This window comes from Manis javanica, chromosome 10 (assembly GCF_040802235.1).
Source record: "Manis javanica isolate MJ-LG chromosome 10, MJ_LKY, whole genome shotgun sequence".
Taxonomy (NCBI): domain Eukaryota; kingdom Metazoa; phylum Chordata; class Mammalia; order Pholidota; family Manidae; genus Manis; species Manis javanica.
This window is the reverse complement of record NC_133165.1, coordinates 100218006-100243280: the sequence shown is the minus strand read 5'-3', so window position 1 is coordinate 100243280 and position 25275 is coordinate 100218006. Positions and strand designations below refer to the sequence as shown.

Below are 25275 nucleotides of genomic sequence, written 5' to 3'. Positions count from 1 at the left end.
CATCCCTTCACCCCCAGGACTCTCATAGTCTGCTCCACTTTTTCCTCTACCATATCATTTATCACTTTCTAACATACTTTGCTATTTCTCATGATGCTTCTTATGCACCTAGTAGAACATGAGCCCCACGTGTTCTAAAACAATAGGGCCTCTGTTTTGTTCGCCAATGTGTTCCAAGTGCCCAGGATTGTGCCAACCACTATGTATTTATTGAGTAATTGAAATTTTTAAGATAAATGAATGAAAGAACAAAGGAGGCAAAGATGAAGGAAGGAGGAAGGAAGTCAATGCACTGCTACCGGGAGGGGCAGGCCTGCCTCCTGGGCTCACTGCTCAGGGGAGGGGCAGGCCGACCTCCTGGGCTCACTGCTACAGGGAGGGGCAGGCCAGCCTCCTGGGCTCACTGCTACCTGGGAGGGGCAGGCCAGCCTCCTGGGCTCACTGCTACGGGGGAGGGGCAGGCCAGACTCCTGGGCTCACTGGCACTCTGATACTCATCTGAGACAGTGGCCATGACCGAAAGTGAACCTGGTGCAGACAGTGGGTTTTAATCAAGGTCAAGTCTTTGCCAGGCAATTAAGTCACAGGAATGAAGGAATGAGAGAATTCAGGTGCTTATAAATAGTGGTCATAATGATAGACTGTGAAAGCAGAGCTAGGTAATGAGGGAAATGCAATGATGATTAGAAAACTGGTTGGGACAATTACTCAGCAGGCTCAGTATCATAACCAGTGCACTTTCCAGTGACATTTTCAACATTTAAACCCATTCAAAGCAAATTTCAGTTTCAAGTATTAGCTCCCACTATTTGAAGGTTTGCTTAGAATTCTTGTTCCTAAAAGACACTTCATGTTAAAGGGAGATTAAGATACAACTTTGCTAAGTATGCATAGAGAAGAGGATAACCACAAACTAAAATTCAGTACTTACTTGCTGATTGCTTATCTTTGTTGTGCCAACTAAATTAAGCACTGTGTGACAAAAAATCAAGACTAGCAGTTTTTCACTCTAGCAGAGTTTTTTTTACAGAGAACCGTAGGGTGGGTGATCCCTTCCAGCAATCAAAAGCAACAGTGGATGGCTCAGACATAATGCATATAGTGTTACCCGCGAAAAACCGAATGCAGGAATGTATTTCAGAAGACCTACAGGCACTTACTGGGATCTGAAAAACTGAATCAAGGCAGCCTCAAATGAATGCCATAGTGATTTATGCTGTGCAATCCAAAATAATATCCTGGCTAAACCAAGAAACGTACAGACTGTTGAGGAGGAGGGGCACCAGGAGGAGACACGATGCATTTCCAAAATGCTAATGGACACAAGGTCTCACCACATGTAATTTTCTTTCTTGCCTGCTGGACCGCTAAGGTCAATGAAAATTGCATGCAGCACAGTTTTCATTGTTCTGCCTGCTCTGCTCCCAGCTTCCTATAAAGTTGTTTTAAATTTCAACATATGTATAAAAAGTCAGAATGGAGAATAGAGGTGAAAAACAAAAACTCTATTGAGTAATAAACACCATCTTATTTGGGGGACCATCCTGAACTTGGTTAAGTTCACAGGTAATAGCTACTTCAGTTGGTTTAGTAAAACGCTTGGCCTGAAAAAAAAAAATCTAACAATGAGATGAGTCTTTATTTAAATCGAAGTATAATGGGATAGGTTTGGCTGCAAAGGAGCTAAGAGATGTTAGACCACTTTGGAAAAAGATGACTAAAAAAAATGTGTATCTGACTTGTATCAGTCCAGCCATTATGGGCTTAGCAGAACAATTATGTCTGACTGATGTGAATGACATTCCTGGGGAATTGCTGAGTGAACATGAATAAGGTGGAAGTCAAGATGAAATGAGGAGCCGGGCACTCTGCTGGCTCTGTGGGGAGACCCTTACAGACCTCATGGGATTCCCACTCCAACTGGGGAAGCACAGACGCGGAGGAACCGTGCGCCTTTGCTCATATCGTTTTCTGCCTGGAATACCACACCCTCTACCTTCTTGCTTGGTAAATACCTGTTCATTCTTCAAGACCCAGGTCACTACCTCTAACTTTTGGGCAGAATCTGAAGTTCCCTTGGTGCTTTCATAGAAACTTACCAGGCTCTATTCTCACCATCTGTTTTATGTCTGTCTTCATTGCTAGTCAATGAGCACCTCAAACCTATGACAGGTTGTATTTTGCAAAGATAGCCCTGCCAATAGCTTTTGTCCGGTATTTTCTAGAACCCTGCCACTCTTTATCAAGAGGTGGCATTTATGTCCCTTCCCTTTGAACCAGCCTGTCAATGGAGAACAGCCAAAGAAATGCTTCTGGGTCATAAAAATGTGCTCCTCCCTTGTTCTCCTGGAACCAGGTCACCGTGTCATGAGGAAGCTGGAGGCAGAGGAGCCTCAGAGAAGCCTGTGGAGAGATCCACATGGAAAAGAACCAAGGCCACAGCCCACGGGCCTGGCTGATCCCAGCTGACACCCAGCACCAACCTTCCAGCCATGTGAATCAGCCACCTTGAAAGGGGGCCTGCCAGACCCTGAAAAGTGCTGCTCTAGCCAATGCCCCATGGAGCAGAGAAAAGCTGTTGCTGCTGAACCCTGCCCAGTTGCAGATTTGAGAGTAAAATAAATGATTGTTATTTTAAGCCACAAATTTGTTACGCAGCAAATATCTATTGTTCTGCAACCATAGATAACTGGAACACTTTTTCATTTTTGATTCTCCACTGCCGGGCATGGTGTCTGGAATATAATAGACACTCAATATACCTGTGCATGATAATTGATACTCTACCACCACAGGAGGGGGAAGTGGTGGAGGGAACCTTCCTGTTTTATTCCTCTTACAGGCAGTTGAGAGGAAGGCTTTCAGCTTCTCTTTCCTTCATTCTCTCTCTTTGCCCTGCATCACAAATATGTAGATGTCTCCTTCTGCAGGTTTGTGACTGCTACTATCTAACTCCCAAATAAAAGAGCTGTTCTCAATGAATTTAACTCTGCTTTGAACAAAGAAAAGTGACTAATGTTAACCATTAGAAAAAAGGTATGGGTGTAGAGATGGTACTGTGACTGTGGTAATTTACTCAGCCATGCGATGTGAAACACCAGAAAAAAATACTCATCATCACCTGGAGGGGTGAGATTAGGGCTCATGAGTTACAACTGCAAAAACCTTCAGGTGTGACAGAGAGGGGGCTGGCAGAGCTGTACGTGAAGAAACAGGTGGCCAGGGAATCCTGGTAAGAGGAGGGTTGGTAGCTGTCCTATATTGTCTCTTGTCAGTTGGCATCTCTCCCCTCTCCCTGAGGCCACCTCTGCATTGCCAGGCCGAAGCTGGCACTATACATCCCAGAATCCCCTTCTCTGCAGGAAGATAAAGTATGCTCAGGTGAAAGCTGGAAGTTGGAAAGGAAGATACCATATCTCCCCTAAGGAAGAAGGGGACAGCCACAGGCAAGTTTTAGGTGAATCATCTGTGCCACAGTCAGACATTCTTGAAATCGTTAGTAGCTTCCATTCCAGATGTGGCACTGTGGCGCTTCAGGAAGCAATTGGCAGTGGCTTCCCTGTCCCTTACTCCTTAGCCTTTACAGCAGTGGTGTAAGCCTCAGTATTAAACAATTCATGCTTGGAAGACACAGAGTAGCTTTTCTTCATGCAAAACCCTAAGTGAAAGAGGGCCAAGCAGTTACAAGTATTGCTTGAGAAGAAGAGAAGAGAAGACTTTCAAAGAAGAAACTGGTGTATATATAGACCAAAGCATGGAAGACCACACAAGAGGAACACCAAGAGGCAGCGGCTATAGGGACGAATGCAAAGAACACATTAGGCAGGGGCTTTGCAATCAGATCGGCTCTTCCCAGAGGTCCCAACACTGCACTGCTCAAGCACTGCATTTGTCCCTGCTCTGTGCCCTAGAGGAGGTCATTTAGATGCAAAACACCTCATTCTTCCCACCCCTCAACCAGCCAAACTAGGGCAACCCCACACATGCAACCCCCCTACTCACACACACAGTCAGCTGTTCCATTCATCCTTCCTATGTGAATCCCCGCCCATACATGCACAAATGCAAAGCAAAGTAACCCCAATAGTCGGAATACTGAACTACCTTAGAAAGTCAAGTTTAGGAATGCAAATTCCAATTTCTTTCTGTGCTGAGTTAGCCCATATATTAGAGACTTTCCTCAAACCAGGAGAATCAAATAGTAACTCCCTTCCCATATTCCTATTTCCCTCACAGCAGTCATCACACCCAAAACATTTGTTTATTTAATGCTTCTCTTCCCTCAATAATAGTAGATACTCCTTAGATATTTGATAAGTGAATGAAGAATGATTCTGGGAATGTAATCATGAGACACCATAAATTGATCTTAAAATATGCCTAAAACATTGCAGCAAGTGAATTAAGCTTTGGTCCCTGCCTCAGGGGCAGTGCTGCATCATCACTTTAGCAACTGAATTATTATCAGGGATGCTTAATAAAACTCAGCTTAAAATTCAGCTTTTTCAGTTTCCAATTATAAGGATTATAAGAAGGAGACCATGGATTTACAGTCCTCTGGACTGCTGCAAAACTTTGAAATGTCTCCATCTCATTAATGAATTAGTGTCATAGCCATAGTTATATCTTGAGTAATGTTCAGCAATTTTAACATGTAATAAAAACAACAGAAACACTACATCCAAAAGCAACAGGATATACATTCTTCTCAAGCACACATGGAACATTTTCAAGAATAGATAATATACTAGGCCACAAAAAGGGCTGCACTAAATTCTAAAAGATCAAAATTCTACCAACCAGCCTCTCAGATCACAAATGTATGAAACTAGAAATAAATTACACAAAGAAAATGAAAAAGCCCACAAACACATGGAGGCTTAATAACATGCTCCTAAATAATCAATGGATCAATGACCAAATAAAAACAAAGATAAAGCAACATATGGAGACAAATGACAACAATAATTCAACACCACAAAATCTGTGGGATGCAGCAAAGGCCATGTTAGGAGGAAAGTATACTGCAATACAGGCCTACCTCAGGAAAGAAGAACAATCCCAAATGAATAGTCTAAACTCACAATTAACGAAGCTAGAAAAAGAAGAACAACTGAGGCCAAAGTCAGTAAAAGGAGGGACATAATCAAGATTAGAGCAGAAATAAATTAAATTGAGAAGAATCAAACAATAGAAAGAATCAGTGAAAACAAAATCTGGTTCTTTGAGAAAATAAACAAAATAGATAAACCCCTAGCCAGAATTATCAAGAAAAAAAGAGTCTACACAAATAAACAGAATCAGAAATGAGAAAGGAAAAATCACTACAGCACCACAGAAATACAAAGAATTATGAGAGAACACTATGAAAAATTATATGCTAACAAACTGGATAACCTAGAAGAAATGGACAACTTTCTAGAAAAATACAACTTTCCAAGGCTGACACAGGAAGAAACAGAAAATCTGATACAACAATTACCAGCAAGGAAATTAAACTGGTAATCAAAAAAGCACCTAAGAACAAAATCCCTGGACCAGATGATTTCAATTTTATCAAACATTTAGGGAAGACCTAATGCCCATTGTCCTTAAAGTTTTCCAAAAAGTAGAAGAGAAGGGAATACCCCCAAACTTATTCTATGAGGCCATATCACTCTAATAGCAAAATCATGTAAAGACACCACAAAAAAAGAAAATTACAGACCAATATCCCTGATGAACATAGATGTAAAAATACTCAACAAAATATTAGTAAACTAAATTCAAAAATACAAAAAGATAATCCATCATGATCAAGTAGGATTTATTCTAGGGATGCAAGGATGATACAACATTCAAAAATCCATCAACATCATCTACCACATCAACAAAAAGAAGGGCAAAAACCAAATGATCATCTCCAAAGATGCCAGAAAAGCATTTGACAAAATTCAACATCCATTCATGATAAAAACTCTCAAAAAATGGGTATAGAGGGCAAATACCTCAACATAATAAAGGCCATATATGACAAACCCACAGCCAACATTATACTTAACAGCAAAAAGCTGAAAACTTTTCCTTTAAGATCAGGAACAAGACAAGGATGCCCACTCTCCCCACTATTATATTCAACATAGTTCTGGAGGTCCTAGCCACAGCAATCAGACAACACAAAGAAATAAAAGGCATCCAGATTGGCAAGAAAAAAGTTAAACTGTCCTTGTTTGCAGATGACATGATATTGTACATAAAAACCCTAAAGACTCCACTCCAAAACCACTAGATCTAATATCTGAATTCAGTAAAGCTGCAGGATACAAAATTAATACACAGAAATCTGTGGCATTCCTATACACTAATGATGAACTAGCAGAAATGGAAATCAGGAGAACAACTCCATTCACAATTGCATCAAAAAGAATAAAATACCTAGGAATAAACCTAACCAAGGAAGTGAAAGACCTTTACTATGAAAACTACAAGACACTCATGAGAGAAATTAAAGAAGATACCAATAAATGGAAACACATCTCATGCTCATGGATAGGAAGAATTAATATTGTCAATATGGCCATCCTGCCTAAAGCAATCTACAAATTCAATGCAATCTCTATTTAAATACCAACAGCATTCTTCAATGAACTAGAGCAAATAGTTCTAAAATTCATATGGAACCACCAAAGACCCTGAATAGCTAAAGCAATCCTGAGAAGGAAGAATAAAGCTGGGGGTATTATGCTCCCCGACTTCAAGCTCTACTACAAAGCCACAGTAATCAAGACAATTTGGTACTGGTACAAGAACAGACCCACAGACCAATAGAACAGATTAGAGAGCCCAGATATAAAGCCAACCATATATGGTCAATTAATATATGATAAAGGAGCCATGGACATACAATGGGGAAATGACAGGCTCTTCAGCTAACCACTGGTGTTGGCAAAACTGGACAGCTACATGCAAGAGAATGAAACTGGATTATTGTCTAACCCTATACACTAAAGTAAACTCAAAATGGATCAAAGACCTAAATGTAAGTCATGAAACCATAAAACTCTTAGAAGAAAACATAGGTAAAAATCTCTTAAATATAAAAATGAGCAACTTTTTTCCTGAACACATCTCCTTGGGCAAGGGAAATGAAATAAAAAATTATCAAATGGGACTATATCATGCTAAAAAGCTTCTGTACAGCAAAGAATGCCATCAGTAGAACAAACAGGCATCCTACAGTATGGGAGAACATATTTGTAAATGACTTACCTAATAAGGGGTTAACATCCAAAATATATAAAGAACTCACACACCTCAACACCCAAAAAGCAAATAACCCTATTAAAAAATAGGCAGAGGATATGAACAGACACTTTTGCAAAGAAGAAATTCAGATGGCCAACAGGCACATGAAAACATGCTCCACATCGCTAATTACCAGAGAAATGCAAATTAAAACCACAATGAGATATCGCCTCACACCACTTAGGATGACCAACATAGAAAAGACTAGGAACAAGTGCTGGTGAGGATGTGGAGAAAGGGGAACCTTCCTACTCTGTTGCTGGAAATGTAAACTAGTTCAACCATTGTAGAAAGCAGTATGGAGGTTTCCCAAAAAACTAAAAATAGAAATTCCATTTGACCCAGGAATTCCACTCGTAGGAATTTACCCTAAGAATGCAAGAGTCCAGTTTCGAAAAAACATTTGCACCCTATGTTTATTGCAGCAGTATTTACAATAGCCAAGAAATGGAGGCAACCTAAGTGCCCATCAGTAGATGAATGGATAAAAAAGATGTGGTACATATACACAATGGAATATTATTCAGCCATAAAAGGGAAACAAATCCTACCATTTGCAACATGGATGGAGTTAGAGGGTATTATGCTCAGTGAAATAAGCCAGGCGGAGAAAGACAAGTACCAAATGACTTCACTCATCTGTGGAGCATAAGAACAAAGCAAAACTGAAGGAACAAAACAGCAGCAGACTCACAGAACCCAAGAATGGACTAACAGTTGCCAAAGGGAAAGGGACTGGGGAGGGTGGGTGGGAAGGGAGGGAGAAGGGGAATAAGGGGCATTACGATTAGCACACATAATGTAGCAGGGGGTGCACGGGGAAGGCAGTATAGCCCAGAGCAGACAAGTAGTGATTCTATAGCATCTTACTACATTGATGGACAGTGGGTGTAATGGGGTATGTGGTGGGAACTTGATAATGGGGGGAATGTAGTAACCACAGTGTTGCTCATGTGATTGTATATTAAAGATACCAAAATACAACAGAAACAACAATACTACCATCAAGAAAGGACTTCAGTTCCTTTCACAGACACAACACAGTGCCTACATTTGGCACATAATAAGTGATGACAATGCAAAATGTGTTTTATATCAGACAAGTTTAATTTAGACCACTGAGAAGAACTTTCAGATTAACTAAATTTTGTTTTGTGGAATGGTAACAATAGTTCATCATATCACTTCAGTTCTTCAGCTGTGCCTTGCATGATGGGTGTTTTTTTCCCCCATTAATATCCTGTCTTGAGCAAAGTAATATATATGAGTCATGTGAAATGTGTATTAATTTAGAATGGTATGTTCAAGTAAATCAGTTCAAGTCGACCTTGTATTGGTCATCTTGACCCAGAAACAGAAATGTCTTGATTAAACTTTGTCTTCCTGAATAAGCAAAAGCAGCTCAGGCAATAATAATCAGGCCCTCAGATCTTTAACTGGTCTCACAAATTAGTAATGGGGTGGGTGCAGAGAGACAGAGAGCAGAGACAGAAAGACAGGAAGAGAAAGGGAGAGAGACAGATAGAGACAGAGAGACAGAAAGATGAGACAAAGAGAGAGAAGGAGAGAGCACCCCACCCCAATTTGATGAAATAAGCACTTGTGTGAATTATCTCATTTAATTATCATAATAACCCATGAAACAGTTCTCATTATTAGCCTCATTTTGTAGGTGAATTAAATTTCCCAAGAGCATACAGCTTTTAATGGTAGAAACAAAAATGAAACTCAGAATGTCTGACCCCAGATTCTTAACCACTGTATTAGCTACCTGTTCTCAGAGGCTTCAAACAACATGCATTAATGGTCTCAGTTTCTGTAGGTCAGGAATTTAGGCAGAGCTTAGCCAGGTCCTCTGCTTCAGTGTTGTAATGGGTGGCAATGCAGGTCTTGGTCAGGACTATGGTCTCATCAAAGGCTCAACTAAGAAAAGACTTGCTTCCCAGGTCCCTCAATTATTGGCAGAATTCACATCCTTGTGATTGCAGGGCTGAGGTCCCTGTTTTCCTGCTGGCCCTCAGCTGGCAGCAGCTCCCAGCTCTGAGAGGCCTCCCCTCCTTTATTTGCATGTGGCCCCCTTCATAGATGATCTCACAACATGGTAGCTTACTTTCTTAGCACCAGCAAAGGAGAGTCTCTCTCACATCGGTCAACTAGGACAGTGTCTTATCTACCCTAATATAAGAAGGCATCCTAGTACATTTGCCACATAGTTACACTTTTTTAAAATTAAGGTATCATTGATACCTTCCATAAGATATAATCTTATGAAGGTTTCACATGAGCAAAATTGTGGTTTCAACTTTCATCCAATATTGTCAAGTCCCCCCTGACCCCACTGCAGTCACTGTTCATCAGCATAGTAAGATTCTGCAGAGTATTCTTCTTCGTGTTATAATGCCTTCCCCGTGGGTACCTATACTGTGAGTGCTAATTATAGTGCCCCTTAATCCTCTTCTCCCTCCTTCTCCACTCCCCCCTCCCAAACCCCTACCCTTTGGTCCCTTCTTGAAGTCTGTGATTCTGCTGCTTTTTTGTTCCTTCAGTTTTGCTTTGTTCTTATGCTCCACAGATGAGTGAAATCATTTGATACTTGTCTTTCTCCGCCTGGCTTATTTCACTGAGCTTAATACCCTCTAGCTCCATCCATGTTGTTGCAAATGGTAGGATTTGTTTTCCTTTTATGGCTGAATAATATTCCATTGTGTATATGAACCACATCTTATTTATCCATTCATTTACTGATGGCCACTTAGGTTGCTTCCATGTCTTGGCTATTGTAATAGTGCTGCGATAAACAACAGGGTACAAATGTCTTTTTGAAACAGGGCTCCTGCATTCTTGGGGTAAATTCCTAGGAGTGGAAATACTGGTCAAATGTATTCCTATTTTTAGCTTTTTGAGGAAACTCCATATTGCTTTCCACAATGGATGAACTAATTTACATACCCACCAGTAGTGAAGGAGGGTTCCCCTTTCTCCCATCCTCGCCAGCATTTGTTCCTTGTCTTTTGGATGTTAGCCATCCTAAGTGGTGTGAGGTGATATCTCATTGTGGTTTCAATTATGCATTTCCCTGAGAATGAGCAATGTGGAGCATCTTTTCATGTGCTTGTTGGCCATTTGAATTTCTTCTTTGGAGAAGTGTCTGTTCATATCCTCTGCTCATTTCTTTACTGGGTTATTTCTTTTTTGGGTGTTGAGGTGTGTGAGTTCTTTATATATTTTGGATGTTAACGCCTTATGGATAAGTCATTTACAAATATATTCTTCCATATTGTAGGATCCCTTTTTGTTCTGCTGATGGTGTTCTTTGCTGTACAGAAGATTTTTAGTTTGATGTAATCCAATTTGTTCATTTTTGTTCTTGTTTCCCTAAAAAAAATATCTTTTTCCATCCCTTCACTTTTAGTCTGTGTATATCTTTGGGTTTGAAGTGAATCTCTTGTAGGCAGCATATAGATGGGTCTTGTTTTTTTTTTTAATCATTCTGTAACTCTATGTCTTTTGATTGGTGTATTCAGTCCATTTACATTTAGGGTAATCATTGATAGATAGGACTTATTGCTATTGAATGCTTTAGATTTGTGATTGCCAAAGGTTAAGGGCAGCTTCCTTACTATATAACAGTCTGTCTTAACTTGCGTATTATGCTGTTATAAGCACAATCTAAAGATTTTTTTTCTTCCTCCACTCCTTATATATTAGGTGGCATATTCTGTATTATTTGTGTATTTCTTGACTAACTTTGTGAGCAGTTCATTTAATTTTGCATTCACTTAGTAATTAATTAGGCTTCTTCCTTTACTTTGGTTTTATTTTTTTTGATGACAGCCATTTAATCTTAGGAGCACTTCCATCTAGAGAAGTCCCTGTAAAATACACTATAGAGATGGTTTGTGGGTGATAAATTCCCTCAACTTTTGCTTATCTGGAAATTGTTTAATCCCTGCTTCAAATTTAAATGATAATCTTGCCAGATAGAGTATCCTTGGTTTGAGGCTCTTCTGTTTGATTGAATTAATTATATCATGCCATTCCCTTCTGGCCTGTAAGTTTTCTGATGAGAAGTCTGATGATAGTCTGATGGGGTTACCTTCATAAGTGATCTTTTTTCTCTTTTATGGCTGCTTTCAAGATTGTCTCCTTGTCCTGATCTTTGCCATTTTAATTATTATAAATCTTGGTGTTGTCTTCCTAGGGTCCCTTGTGTTGGGAGATGTGTGCACTTCCATGACCTGAGAGACTATTTCCTTCCCCATATTGGGGAAATTTTCAGCAATTATTTCCTCAGAGAGACTTTCTATCCCTTTTCTTTCTCTTCTTCTTCTGGTACCCCTTTAATGCGAATATTGTTCCATTTGGATTGGTCTCTTTTATTATTCTTTCATTCACAGAGATCCTTTTTTCTCTCTGTGCCTCAACTTCTTTGTATTCCTGTTCTTTAATTTCTATTTCATTTACCATCTTCTCTTCTTTATCTAATCTACTTTTAAATCCCTCCATTATATGTTTCATTTCAGATACTGTATTTTTCAAAGTTTCTATCTCTTTGTTGAAGTCCTCCCTGAGACCTTGAATATTTTTCTGTAGCTCTGTAAACATGTTTATGATTTTTATTTTGAAATCTTTATCAAGAAGATTGGTGATTTTAGTTTCACTTGGTTCTCTTCCAGTGTCCTTTGTTGAATTTATGTTTGGGCAAGATTTTTTTGCCATTTCACTTTTTTAGTGATTCCTATGGAATAACTTTGTATAGTCAGTACCCTCTAGTGCACAGAAGCTTTACCCTCTGGAGCAGCCAAGCACCTGGAGCAATAGCAGGGGTCACAGGCGAGTTGCACCAGCACCTGCTGGAAGGAAAGAGATCTTTCCTGCTTCCAGGTGCAGTGCCTGCCTCCACTGCCAGGTCCAATGGACCAAGAGGGCAGGGCGGAGCCTCTGTGTTATGCCCCTGTAGCTGCCATAGGTGGGGCCACCCTCCAGCTGGCGTGGCGTGATGACGGGGGCAGCAGGTGTGTGGACCAGTACCTGCTAGAAAGAAGGCTGCTTGCTGCCGTTGGGGGCCCTCAGGGCTGCACTGGCAGCCAGGGGATGGAGCACCTGAAGCTCCTGAGACTTGCCTGAGCCAGGATGATTTTGTTCACCTGCACTTTCTCCTGATCAGTGAGCTCTGTGTACTCTTTGCCCCTTTGGCACCCTTCTGGCTGTTGGGATGTCTTTCAAAGTGCCTGCCCTTCTTAGTTCTATGGGGCTAGTTGTGCTTACCTGTTCTCCATAAGCAGCTAGAATCTCAGTATATCTGAGTATTCTACCTGTCTTTGCTGTCCAACCCCACTAATCTCCAGAGCACCATATAATGTGGGTGCATGCCCCCGGAGCAGATCTCCAAGTCTGGGTGTTTAGCAGTCCTGGGTTTCTACTCCCTCCCCATTCCATTTCTCCTCCTCCCACCTGTGGGCTGGAGTTGAGGGAGGGCTGGGTGCTGCTGCATCTTGGTTTTGCTACTTTACCCTTTTCTGTGAGGTCTCCTCTTTTCCCCTGATGTAGGCAGTCTGTTCTGCAGTCTTTGGGTTGCTCTTTCAAGATTAGTTGTATTTGTTGTATTTTTATCCCATATTTGGTTTTGGGAGGAGGTTTCTGTCTCACTTCTCATGCCACCAGCTTATTCCCCACTCCCAGCTACATTTGCCACATTCTACCAGTTAAAAGTTAGTCGTAGTTCCTGCCAGCCCTTAAGGGAAGGGAACTGTACAAAGGTGTGAAAACAGGAAACAGGCATCACATTTGGGGTCTGTGCACCATAACCACTATCAGGGAAGACTGCAATCATGCGTGTGCCACCTTCTCAATCTCTGCCAGATTTGCATACCATCTATAGTATTTTAATTTCCTATTATTTCCTTAACATTGACACACTTTTTGAAATAATTCCTTTACAAAGAACTTTTATATCACAGTCATAAATGGAAATAAATAGTACTTGCCATAAACAGAAGATTAAGGTAAAAGAAAAAAGGAAGATAAAAAACAAAGATTTACACTGTGCTGTGTATTCACCTATATGGGCTCACTTAACCCTTGCACAGTTCAAAATATTATCCTCCTTACAAAAAATGTGGAAATTGAGATCCCAAAAAGTTTGGTGATCTGTTCAAGACCACTCAGCCTGTAAGTGATTGTACCAAGATTTAGATCCATGGCTACTTGCAGCCAAGTTTACAGTAACTACAGCCTAACTTCAAGAACGGCACCCGACTTCATCATGCACCCCGATTTTCCTGGTTCCTTTTCTTTTTCATAACTCTGCCTGCATTCTCAGCCTGTCTCCTAACCTCTTCTATCCTGAGATTCATATCTAGATACCAAGAAGCAATACAGTACTTATCTCTTTATCTGGCTTTATCTCTTACTGGCCTTATCACCTGGGGCAAATTACCGCTTTGCCTCAATTGTCTCATCTATAAAAGAGGGATGACAATAGTAAGTTCTTAATAACTACAAGAGTGAAAATTCTAATATTTTCATCAACAGCTCAAAGAAGATTGTCCAAGATATCCAACCTTGAGTGCTGTGTATGAGTGCTTTATAGTTAGATTTTTCAATCCTTTTAGAGACATGAAAGCAGAAATTGCACAGACTGCTTTATTTTGTGCATTTCTATTTTCAAACATACTATATTTTATCTGTGTTGGGGGCAATGCCCTTGAGTAGAACTGACAGGATGGGGCATTGTGCTCAAAGCAAAGGGGTGGCCTTAGCTAGAAGCATGGCCAGGACATCCATAGCACCTGCAGGAAGGCCACATTTGTGGGCACAGATGCAGGCAGGTGGATCCATGCAATGGGAGGAACTGTGGTCACTCTTTTCTGACTGCTTCAAGGTCATTGCTCCAAATGTTCCTCCTTCAATCTTTTACATCAATTTTGCCTTTTAAAAAAATGATTTCTTTTAGCATGAAATCATATAGTTGTTTCTCCCATCTTAAATAGAAAGAACTGTTTCTTGATCCAACTTTTTACTCCAGTTAGTTCTCATCCCGTCTCTTTTCCTTTATAGCAAACCTCCTTGAAAAGAGCTATTTATATCTGCTGTCTCCAAAGTTTTTTCTCGTATTCTTTCTTGGACATATTTTAATCATGCTTTCACTTCCACTCTCTGGAATGGAAACACCTCTTGCCCATCTCACCACCCCCCTTCATGTTGCCAAATTCAATGATTAACTCTTGGTCCTGATCTTACCCACCCTATCAGTAGCATTTGACATAGTCAAGTGCTCCCTTCCTCCTGAAACACTTTCCTCTGGGCACCACACCTTCTAGGTTTCCTTTTAGCTCCTTTCTTCTATTCCTCTGTTCTCCAAATACATACCACTGGTATGTCCCACATCTCAATCCTTAGATATCTTTTCCATTTGTAGTCATTCCTCTGGTGATCTCATCCACATGTATATCTCCAACCCAGATCTCTCCCTGTATTCCAGACTCTTCTATCCTCTCTCCACCACTGGGACACCTCAAACTTAACATGCCTATTAGGAGCCCCTCTCCTCTCTGCATCCCTGGAATGGCAATTCCTTTCTTTTAACTCCTTAAATGGGTAACATAGGGCTCTTCTCTCTCATGTCATTCATTCAGTCTGAAATTCCCATAAAGTCAAAGTCTACTTTCTTCTCTTCTCAACATCTCCTCTGCTGTGCACTTGACCCAGTCAGCATCATCTCTTTCCTGGATTCTTGCAACAAACCTCAAAATGATCTCCCTACTTCTGCCCTTACCACTTCTCCCCCTTCCACAGTCTAAAATCACCAGGCAACCAAATTGACCCTAATAAAAGAGAAACAAGATCTTGGCATGCCTCTGCTCAGAATTGTCCAATGCTTCCCCAAGTCACTCAGGAAAAGCTAAAAAAGTTCCCCAGTGATCATAAGCTCTGATATCATTTGGCTTCCATTTCTTCTCTGGTATAATTTCTCACTATTCTCCACTTTGCTTAGTCAAGAGAGGCCCACCTTAGCCAACTTTTATAATATTGCAAGCCCCTCTCAATACTTGCTGCTTTATTTTCTTCTCTTTACTGATATATATTTACTTATTTTGTGCTTAAGTTCTAGGAACTTATTTCACTTCTGACTTCCTAGTGCTTAGAACACTGCCTGGCATAGAATGAGTGTGTAACAGTTGTTGAATGAATTAACTATCATCACAATGGTATGATTTATCTAATTATAATTATTTCCTAATGACTGTAATGATAGGGCTTCCCATCATGTTGTGTGTGATTCTTAAGTGAAGGAGTGCTCCATTAACACAACTTCTATTCACAAATTCCAAGCAACTCAAAAGTCAGGCATGATTTGGTTACCTTTTGAAGGAAAAGATGGACTTCTTATTGGTGATAGTTATTTCAAGGTAGGTACCAAAGAGTCAATGACGGACATAAAAAATTAAAAATAAAAGCAATGTCTAAAATTGAAAATGTGAATTAATAAATATGAGTTCACCTTTAAGAAGGAGATCTCTTTAAATAGACACTAAGCAGCAGATCATTTGGGCTTAATGTCATTCTATTTGGGGACTCTGCTGTGAATTACTTTCTCTGGGATAAGAAGAAAGATGAGTTATGGAATATCAAAGACCCAGGGTGCAAGGCAAACACGGACCTGCTGGCTAATCGGGCAAGAGCAAAGGTTTTAAGAAAGATGAAATTTGACTATGTCCTTACTTTCATCATGAATTCAAGATTTTCCTAATTATTTCTTGACATTTGGTGTTAAAAGAGATAAGGATTCTCTTACTATCCAACCATTCAACCACAGAGCCTGTCTTTACCCATTTGCAAGCATAAACCTCTAAGTCTGTGAAGCATATTTTCCGAGACCATTGAACATGACACGCAGCTAATGAAGAAGCAAATGATAATTCAGAAAATATACTTAGTGTTAATCATTTCAGACACATATGGATTCATAGTAAACTTCCCAGGTTTTCTTTTTTCTTCCCCACCTTGAGGTTTTTTGTTTTATATATGAAAGATTGAGATATTTTCTGGAAGCTGAAATAGCTATCAATATTGCTGTCTCTCTGCTGCAGTTGTTTATAAAACAGTTTATTTACATAAGAGTGCTTCTGATGGTTTCTAAATCTAAAAGACAATGTAGATACAGGTTTATTATTCACCCAAGGGACATTTTATTTTACTTATTTGTGACAGGGAAAAATGAATTTATGTATAACTTCCTGCTACCTCCTAAACTGGGAATAACCTGCAGAGGTCCCTCTTGCTTAGCTGGCTGAGACCCTGAGGGTGACTTATCAGTTAAAACTCAAAAAAGCGTAATAGTTTTCCAAATACCCATTCCTAAAGACACGGCAGATCTCCCATGTGTTTCCTAAAACATCATCTCTACCAGAATTAAAGCAGAGCTGGGAGGCTGAGTTAGGGCCAATTGTGCCACATATGCAAAAGATGTGGGTGGAAGGAAGACTGGAGCCAGGCAGTGGGAAAGGCTGCTTAGGAGGAAGCTTCCAGAAACAGGAAAACCAAGCTGTTGGCAGTGGTGGAGGAGTAGGGGAAAAGAAGACATAGGGAAGCTGCCACTCAGAGAACTTTTGTGGGTAAAGAAAAGAAGAGATGCTTAGATTAGATTTTTTGAAGTTTTGCCATATGATGACATTACCCTTTTTCCAACTGCTATTTTTAGAGCCCACATTAAATAAATACCTAGCTATTAAAATTTAAAATGATAACCAACAAGATTTTCTTGTATACAACCAAAATCAAACAAGCAATTCATCATCACACTGTGGCCAGCACAACTGAATAACACAAGGCAGAATAACCCTTTCCAGATACCTGCTTTAATTCTAGTAGAGATGATGTTTTACGAGACACATGGGAGATCTGTCATGTCTTTAGGAATGCGTATTTGGGAAACTATCAGGCTTTTTGAGTTTTAACTAATAAGTCATGAAAGAGCATGAAAAGGACCTATGCAGAAGTAACCCCAGGGATGGAGAAAGAGTTCTGAAGCTTAAAATGGAAATCTTTCATTAAATGAGCAAAGCTATACAGCTTTGATGAGAATCAAAATTTTGATAGGATAGATCAGAGGAAGGACTTCCATTATTTAGCATCATGTGGCAATTTGGATCTTTGATTTCTTCCTATAAAAATTCCAAAACTTAGAAATAAGAAAAAAGAAGGTTTTAGGAATAAAAACATCAATGCACTATTAATGTTAAGAAAAGAGAATATACAGTTGTGACAGCAAGAACTTAAAAGAACAAGATTTACCAGAGATATGTTCAGTGGATATAGGAAAGATTTTCTAGAACTCCACAAAAGCAGAAAGAACACCATATTTAATTCTGTTTGTTGCTCAGGGGGAACCTCCAACTGAGATGGTCTTTTGAGCAATCTGGTTCTAGTTTCCTGAGAGTGAGAACCTGTTTCCTTAAGGCAACAATCATCTCACCATCCTTCTGATTTTCTCGTTATGGACATTCCAGAAAAATACTGCTTCTGTTTTATAAATGCTCAAGAATCAAGGTCAGTCTAACAGATATGGAAAAATTCCATTTATCTGAAGTGTCCCAAAATCAGCATGTAACCTGCTCCATGTAAAGAAAATCCTGGATGTTCAATTTCAAAAATCTATCCCTTGAGCCTTGAGGAACAGAATCAGAAGCAAATATTTCTAACTGCCAGTGTGTTCTTCTTATTGACTATGAAAAGCCCCAGAAACTGTACAGTGTTTAGGGAAAGTCTGAGAAGAGTTATGTAATCCAGCCAACAGGGTCAAGTTTTATAAACAGGCACAGCATTTCTTGGTACACAACAATTTCACTGTAGGTTATTATCAGAGGCCTACCTGGGCATTTTGTATTTTCCTTACTAAATTTTTCCTTAAAACTCCCCATGAAGAGAAGGAAGGAAGAGAAAGACAGCATAACACTGGTAAGGTAACTCTTGAGTTGGGGAACTGACTAAAAACCACTTGAACATCTCTTAAAATTGCAATGATTTTTTTAAGTTACACTTGTTTTGGGCCAAATCAGACAGTCTCTTCTGGTGTGTGAGGATGCTCAAGTTATGTTTCCTGAAATGTAAAAAGGAGCCTCCAGAGTGAGCTGATTACATTGTGTACAAAGTTTTCTTAAATCCATGCAAATAGAGCCCTCCACACACAGAGACAGAGAAGCAGAGGGTGTAAGAAGTCAGGTAAATTATAATACTTGAAGAGAGTATTTTGATTTTTACAAAATCTTTTGGCATTAAAATTCTCTCAAAAGCAAACTGTGCTCCAAAAGTCTCATTGTTGGAACATTCCTCAAACAATGCAGATTGGCAAACTCTGACCAAATGAAACATTCAGTTAACATAATGACTAACTGCTTATTTTTTAATTGTCTCTCAATATGAATAGATGTATATTTGTGTTTTTTCACATGCACTCAAACTATTTACCTCTTTCTCCATCTGCAATCCTTCTGCTCTAATATTTCTTTCAAATACTTCTCTCTTTTCAGTCTGAGGGTTTGATTTTCTGTACACAAGAATGTAGTCAATTCGACACTTTCCATCTCTGAAGTAAAGTCCATTTGATTTGTTTTTTTCTGGCATTGTCTGCATACAAAGGGAAAGGGAACAGGTTAAAACTGAGGGACACTCATAAAACTGAGCCTCACATGAGTAATGTCAAATAACAATTAAAACTAAGTGGATTTTTTCTCTGTGTTTCATCAAAATTACATTTTTAATAATAAAAAATGGGCAAATGGGCAAAACAGGCCACCTAACAATACTAACTGTTGGCAAGGATATGGAGTAGCTGAGAATTGTCATATTCTATGGGTAACTGTGAAAACTGATATACTTTGGAAAACACACTGACATTATCTTACAAAATTATTTATTTGTAAAACCTACAACCCTAGAGAAATTCTTGATAAAGCAAGTAGGAGACATGTACATGAATATTCATAGCAACATTATTCATAAAAGTAGAAAAAAAGGGAATTAATTGAAATGTCCATGGACAGGCAAATAAATATAGAACAGGCATTCAGTGAAATATTATACAGTAGTGAAAATGAATGAACTATGTAGTTGCATCTAATATAAGCATATATCATAACAATATTGATAGAAAAAAAAAGCAAGTCCCAGAAGACTTCATACTGCATGATTTTTATAAATCACAAAATAAAGTAAATCTAAAAAGAAGTTAAGGCTACATATGTACATGACAAAACTATTTTGGGGGCAAGAGAATAAAAATACAAAAATTCAGAAATGGGGTCCCTCTAATAGGGTAAAGGGATGACATTCTTTGGTTTTTGTAATATTCTAGTTCAATGATTGTCAAATATTTGGCCCAGAATAAAATATTTTACTCTGTATATTATTTATGTATACCTATAAGCACACAAAACACCTGAGACAAAAGTTTCATAAAACAATACTGATCCTTTGTACTAACATACATGCTAATATGAATTTTCCATTCCACAAAAAACATTCAGAGTCAGTAATTTACAATTAGGTTGCCACCATAATTTGAAAAATACCATTCTAGTTCAAAGTTGGATGGTGGTTCAAGGTGTTCATTTCATTACTATGCTTTGTAACATATATAAATTACAAATATTCTTATGTAATGACTATTACATAAGAATTATAAAAATTAGAGGACAAAAATGGTTTTGTATAGGCTCCTTGTAATCACGTACAACACTGAAAGAGACCATCAAGTACATGCTGGTTAGGCTGGAGTCAGGTTTCCTAGCTAGCCTTAGATTTCACAAATGTGCCTGTCAACATGGCGAGTGGAAATGAGGAGCTATCATTTCTCAAAACCTCAGTTTAACTCAGGTTCCAAGTGGTGGTATGAAGGAGGCAAACATGCCAGACCTCAAAGGTCACTGCTGGAATCCACACTCTTGCACAAGCGCCATGCATGCAATCTCATCTAAAAGGATAATCTCACCAGGAGAGACAGAAATGCCCAAGGCCCATGTCTTGGTGCAGGTGTTCTCAAATGACAACCAATCCTCACTGATTATTTTCTGGCTTTTCTCTTAAGAGGTATCCGGAAGCCTACCTGAGTAAACACTTCCTTAACAATTATTTGCCAAGCAAGGGAACTATCCTGTAGCTTTAGCACCGCAGCCCCTGCCAGCAGAAACAGAGCCTCCGCTAAGGCATCAGGAGGTTAGCAAAGCCCTAAGCTTCCGGAGACTGTCTCCTCATCTGTAAGCTAATGGGATGACACTAGTTGCTCTTTGAGGTCCCTTTCAAGATCCCTCCTTTATGCTACATCATGACATGCAAAGTATCTTCAGGAAGAGATGACAGAATGAAATGTAAAAAAAAACATGGATAGTAGCATATGGTGTTTGTAGGAAGAACTCTGGGAAGTTTGGTAGAAGTAAACAATTTTCTCTCTTCAATGGTTAACTGGCATTCGAATAATACAATTAAGAGAATGCAATAAATAAATGTTTCTTATTCTGTGTTCCTACTATCTACAACCAGTGCATATACCAAGGAGATATTAAATCTTACTGAGACACGACCAGAGCAACAGTGATTCTTCTAACAAAACACTCTTTCTTCCCAAATGACTTATGACGAAATGGGTCTATTTATAATTGCAGTGAGTTTCCAGAAGACAGAGGGAAACAGAACCTCAGAGAGGGTTCAGAGCACATAATCTACTGAGGGCTGATCCATTTTGTGTCACTTTTCTACGTGCTGGGGTTTACACATTTCCAACCTTGGAAAACTTTCTTTTTACAACTCAGCAACACCCAGAATGTAGATATCTTAAAATGATGGGTAGTTTTAAGAATCTTCCTTCGTAAAAGTGAAATGTTTTTAGGTATAAGAAGGTAAGCGTAAGACCCACTGTAAGTTTGTTTTGAGCATAGGGAGAATTAGGATCTTAGAAACGTGCTAGACTCTTGGGGGATAGCAAAAGAATTTTAAGCCCTGCCCCTTGTTTTCCAGGAATTTACATGTCAATGAGATGATGGCTTTAAACAGTCCACTGAAATATGCTTCACAGGTTCCTCCCTGGCTCAAGAACTGTATTTTTAAGAAATCCCATACTCTTACCTCTCCCCCTGCTTCCAACCTGCTAGCGTCATCTGAAGTGCTGGTCAGGTTTCCAGGGTGAAGGAGAGAATCGTCATCTTTGCAAGGACTGTTGACAGCTTCTAATTCATCAAAAAGAATGTTGACATCCTTGGCCACTAGAACCAAAATAAATATGTTACAAGTGGGTTTAAAAGTCTGGGATCTTAAGAGTCAAGACTAAGAAAAGACATCTCTCTTCGGCTTCATATTTTTTTAATTGTTTCAATAACACCTTGAATGACAGGTATATTATCTCTTAAGAGAAAAGGATGTCAGATGTCAAACAAGTTTGACCCACCAGTGTCTTCATTAGGCAAGATTCAGGATAATGTGAAGCAAAGTAAAGTAGCTCCTAATGTAAATGTGATTCGCCTTCCAGGGTATCGGGAGGTAGTGGGTTTGCTTAGCTTCTCTGTACCCTGTTATTTAGCACTGGGGACTTTCTTCTCTGTACCCTGTTATTTAGCACTGGGGACTTTCACTTAAGACTTCTAAGAACTCCTCCTCTGTGTTGAAGAGCTATATTTTTTAAGCTTCTATTTTTCATTTAAGCACCATACAACTTGCTAAGTAAACCTATAAATGTGCCACTTGCATGGTTCAGTAAGATGTGTGATTTCTGTATTTTGTTATTTCCCCAAGGCCTGCCAGAGAAAACCTAATGCAGTAACAAAGCATGCAGTAAGGTTTCCTGCCTTTCTTCTTCCTCTAACCAGGGGTTGAAATCAGGAAGTGAGCCATTCAAGGAGATCTCCCAAAACTGATGCTAACAACATGCCAATACATAAAGCATTTAGCAGAGTCCCAAGTATAGAATACCACATTCAAATGCTGAGCACCTTGCAGAATATCAGAAAGGAAAGTTCAGCATTAGTGGCTGAAAAAAATAAAATGCCAGATATGGGACCCTTCTTTATCATCTCAATTTATAGACCAATACTGAAGAAAAAAGGAAATGTAAATTGTGTTGGTGCCGTAAAAAAAAAAAAAAAAAAAAAAAGAAAGAAAGAAAAGAATTTAGATACAGAGAGAAGAGAGATGGGTGACCAGGTTCTGAAGCTGTACTTAAGGGTGTGATTTTAGACAATCATTTAACTTCTAAATTGTTCATCTGGAAAGTAAAGTGAGTATGGGAACAAAATTAACATTTATTTCTCACTGTGAAAGACTAAGTCATGGCCCTCAAAGGTGATCTAATCTCTGAAACATGTGATCATGTGACCTTATATGACAAAAGGGACTCTGCAGATGTGATTAATTTGAGGATCTTAAAATGGGAAGATTATCCTGGATTACACGGGTGGGCCCAATGTAATTACAAGGAAGACAGAAAGGTCAGAATCAGAGAGAGAGAGAGGAAGATGCCACACTGCTGGCTTTGAAGACAGGATAAGGTCACAAATGAAGGAATGCAGGTGGCTTCTAGAAGACAGAAAAGGCAAGAAAGCAGATTCTCCCCCAGAGCCTATAGAAGGAACACAGTCTTCCTGACCCTTTGGTGACTTCTGATCTCCAGAACTGTAAGATAATAAATTTGTGGTGTTTTAAGTTACTAATTTGTGGTGACTTGTTACAGCAGTATAAGGAAATTAATAGGCTTACTACAAGTGTTTAGACTCTGTGACTACAAAGGAAATACGTCAGGGTGTCTTTATACAACAAAGGGTTAGGAGCATGACATTATGCCAGGTACTCAAGCAGAGGAACGAGCCCTTTTGAGGAAGTGCAGTATGTCAAATGTTGTGGAGGTGCCAAGATCAAAGACTTGATCAACTTCCCCGCCCACCCCATGGAAAGAAACTCCCCCTCACCCAATTATTCTCCATTTCTTCTCACTGCTCATCTTCTTCATGGTACTTATGGCAATCTATGATTATACTGTTTATTCTATATATTTACCCCATTAGAATGTAAGTTCCTTAAGGGGAGGGACCTTGTCTGTCTTGACTGGTATATAGAGGTCTTGACACAGAGTAACCCTCAACACATATTTAATGACACATGATAATCTGAAGGTGGTCACAGTCTAATCAGGTCTGAGAACCCTCTCTGCTCTAATACTCTATGGTTCTCAGACCTTGCACAGATATGTTTCTTAACACAATTCATATTCACAAGTCAAGAGCGTCACAGTGTCAAATAGACACTGATTAAATTTTCAAGTAGATAGCACTTAAATTTCAAGTAGATGTTGATTAGGTTTGAATAACTGGACAAAAATTCTATTTTAACAGTGTCAGAAGACCTCCTTGCTATTCTAAACTGAACCACTTAGCTACACGAACTTGTACTCCCATTTCCTCACTGGTGAGACAGGTAGAGAAAACTTCTCTCTCAAGGTAGCTGAGAGGATTAAATGGGATAATGTTCATGTTAGCAGGTGACACAGAAGATGGCAAGAAACACTGGTTTGTTAATTTTAGACCATGGGACCTTAAGTTAGCATTTGAGTCTTTCAACATAAGAAGGCAGAAGAGGCATTTCCAAGTTGGAATGGTTGTTATGAAGGGTGGATTGGGATGAGGCAGGAGATTAAGGGGGAAGCCAAAGAGGACACTGATGTCCATGTGTAGGTGACTGACTGGTACATACCGGAGGGAAATACTACTCCATTCAGGAGAATTGTCTCTGTGCTTTTGCCAAGGATAGAAATTTCCAGGTCATTTTCTGATAGTATCACTTTCTGATACTGGCACGATCAGTTTAATAAAGCCTTTTACATCTGTTCAATTCACCAAATTGTCACCCTGGAGATATCTGGCATTGCCTTGGAGACATTCTTGATCATCATGGTTAAGGGGAGGATCTGGTGCTAGTGTCACCTAGTCTATAGGGACGGGGAGGCTGCAGAATGTCGTGCAATGCACAGAACAGCCCCTACAACAGAGTTATCCCGCTCAAAAAATAGTGCTGATGTTGGCAAATTCTGCTCTACATTAAAGAGCCAACAGTTTGATTCTAGAAGAACCAGCTAACTTGGGAAAAGGGAGAGAAGCCCTTTGCTTTCCTTATTGCTGCCCATCAGAATTATTGTCTGGAGTCATCATGGGACTAAGCTACCTGAGCGCTCAAGGGAAATCAGTATGTCATGGTGATCTGATTTTTAGAGAATAAGTAATCTTAAGGCATCATTATCACCTACCATCCTCTTAGAAGCTTCAGCAGAGATTAGAAGTGCTCGACTGTTAGAAATGGCTCACCTGAACACAAGATCAGTAGAAGTCTGTAGAACATGTAGATGCTCCACAGACAGAAGAAATGTGCCCGTCATCAATATTTCACCATTGTTATTAATAGATGAGCTTTACCTACAAAGTAGGTTTTAGGAACAAAGTACGATATCCTTTCATACAAATTTACATCATATTCCTTAAGGAGAAAATAACTCCCAACTTTTGAAACTAACCAATTTTTAAAAATCTATTTATTAAGTATTTATTAAGTGCCTGCCACAGCCAGGCACTGTGCTGGGCCAGGAACTGGAGCTGAAGTACTGGACACAATAGCCACGGTCCTGTCCTCACGAGCTCACTGTCCAGCCAAGGTGGAGGCAGGGCCTCTCTATGCATAGCATGGATGTCACAAGCAATGCTCTTCTTCCAAACCAGGTCACTTGTTAATGGATCCCATTGTCTCCCTTATACATTTGTCTCAAATTTTAAAATGTTTGATAATTCTGCTATTATGCTCATTAAACCAGAAAGTGCCAAATGTTCTGAGAAGTCAGTTCAGAAGAGAGAAAAAGAATGAAAAAATTCCATGCAACCTGAGTAATGGACTACACTGCATTCAGACTCAGGAAAGGCTATGTGAATGGAGCTGGGCAGCTAAGATGGGTCAAGGTAGGTG

General features: G+C 39.5%; 1 protein-coding gene across 4 annotated transcripts in view; it reads right to left on the bottom strand.

Annotated features, from left to right (window-relative positions):
* ANO4 (anoctamin 4) overlaps nt 1–25275 on the bottom strand; it is a 388856-nt gene that overhangs the window by 150411 nt on the left and 213170 nt on the right. For all 4 annotated transcript variants that reach the window (XM_037007143.2, XM_073213690.1, XM_073213691.1 and 1 more), the window contains 2 exons: nt 21406–21542; nt 18754–18912 (listed from right to left, as the gene is read on the bottom strand). In XM_037007143.2, coding sequence (XP_036863038.2) covers nt 18754–18912; nt 21406–21542 — 296 coding nt within the window. The remainder of the gene's footprint in view (nt 1–18753; nt 18913–21405; nt 21543–25275) is intronic.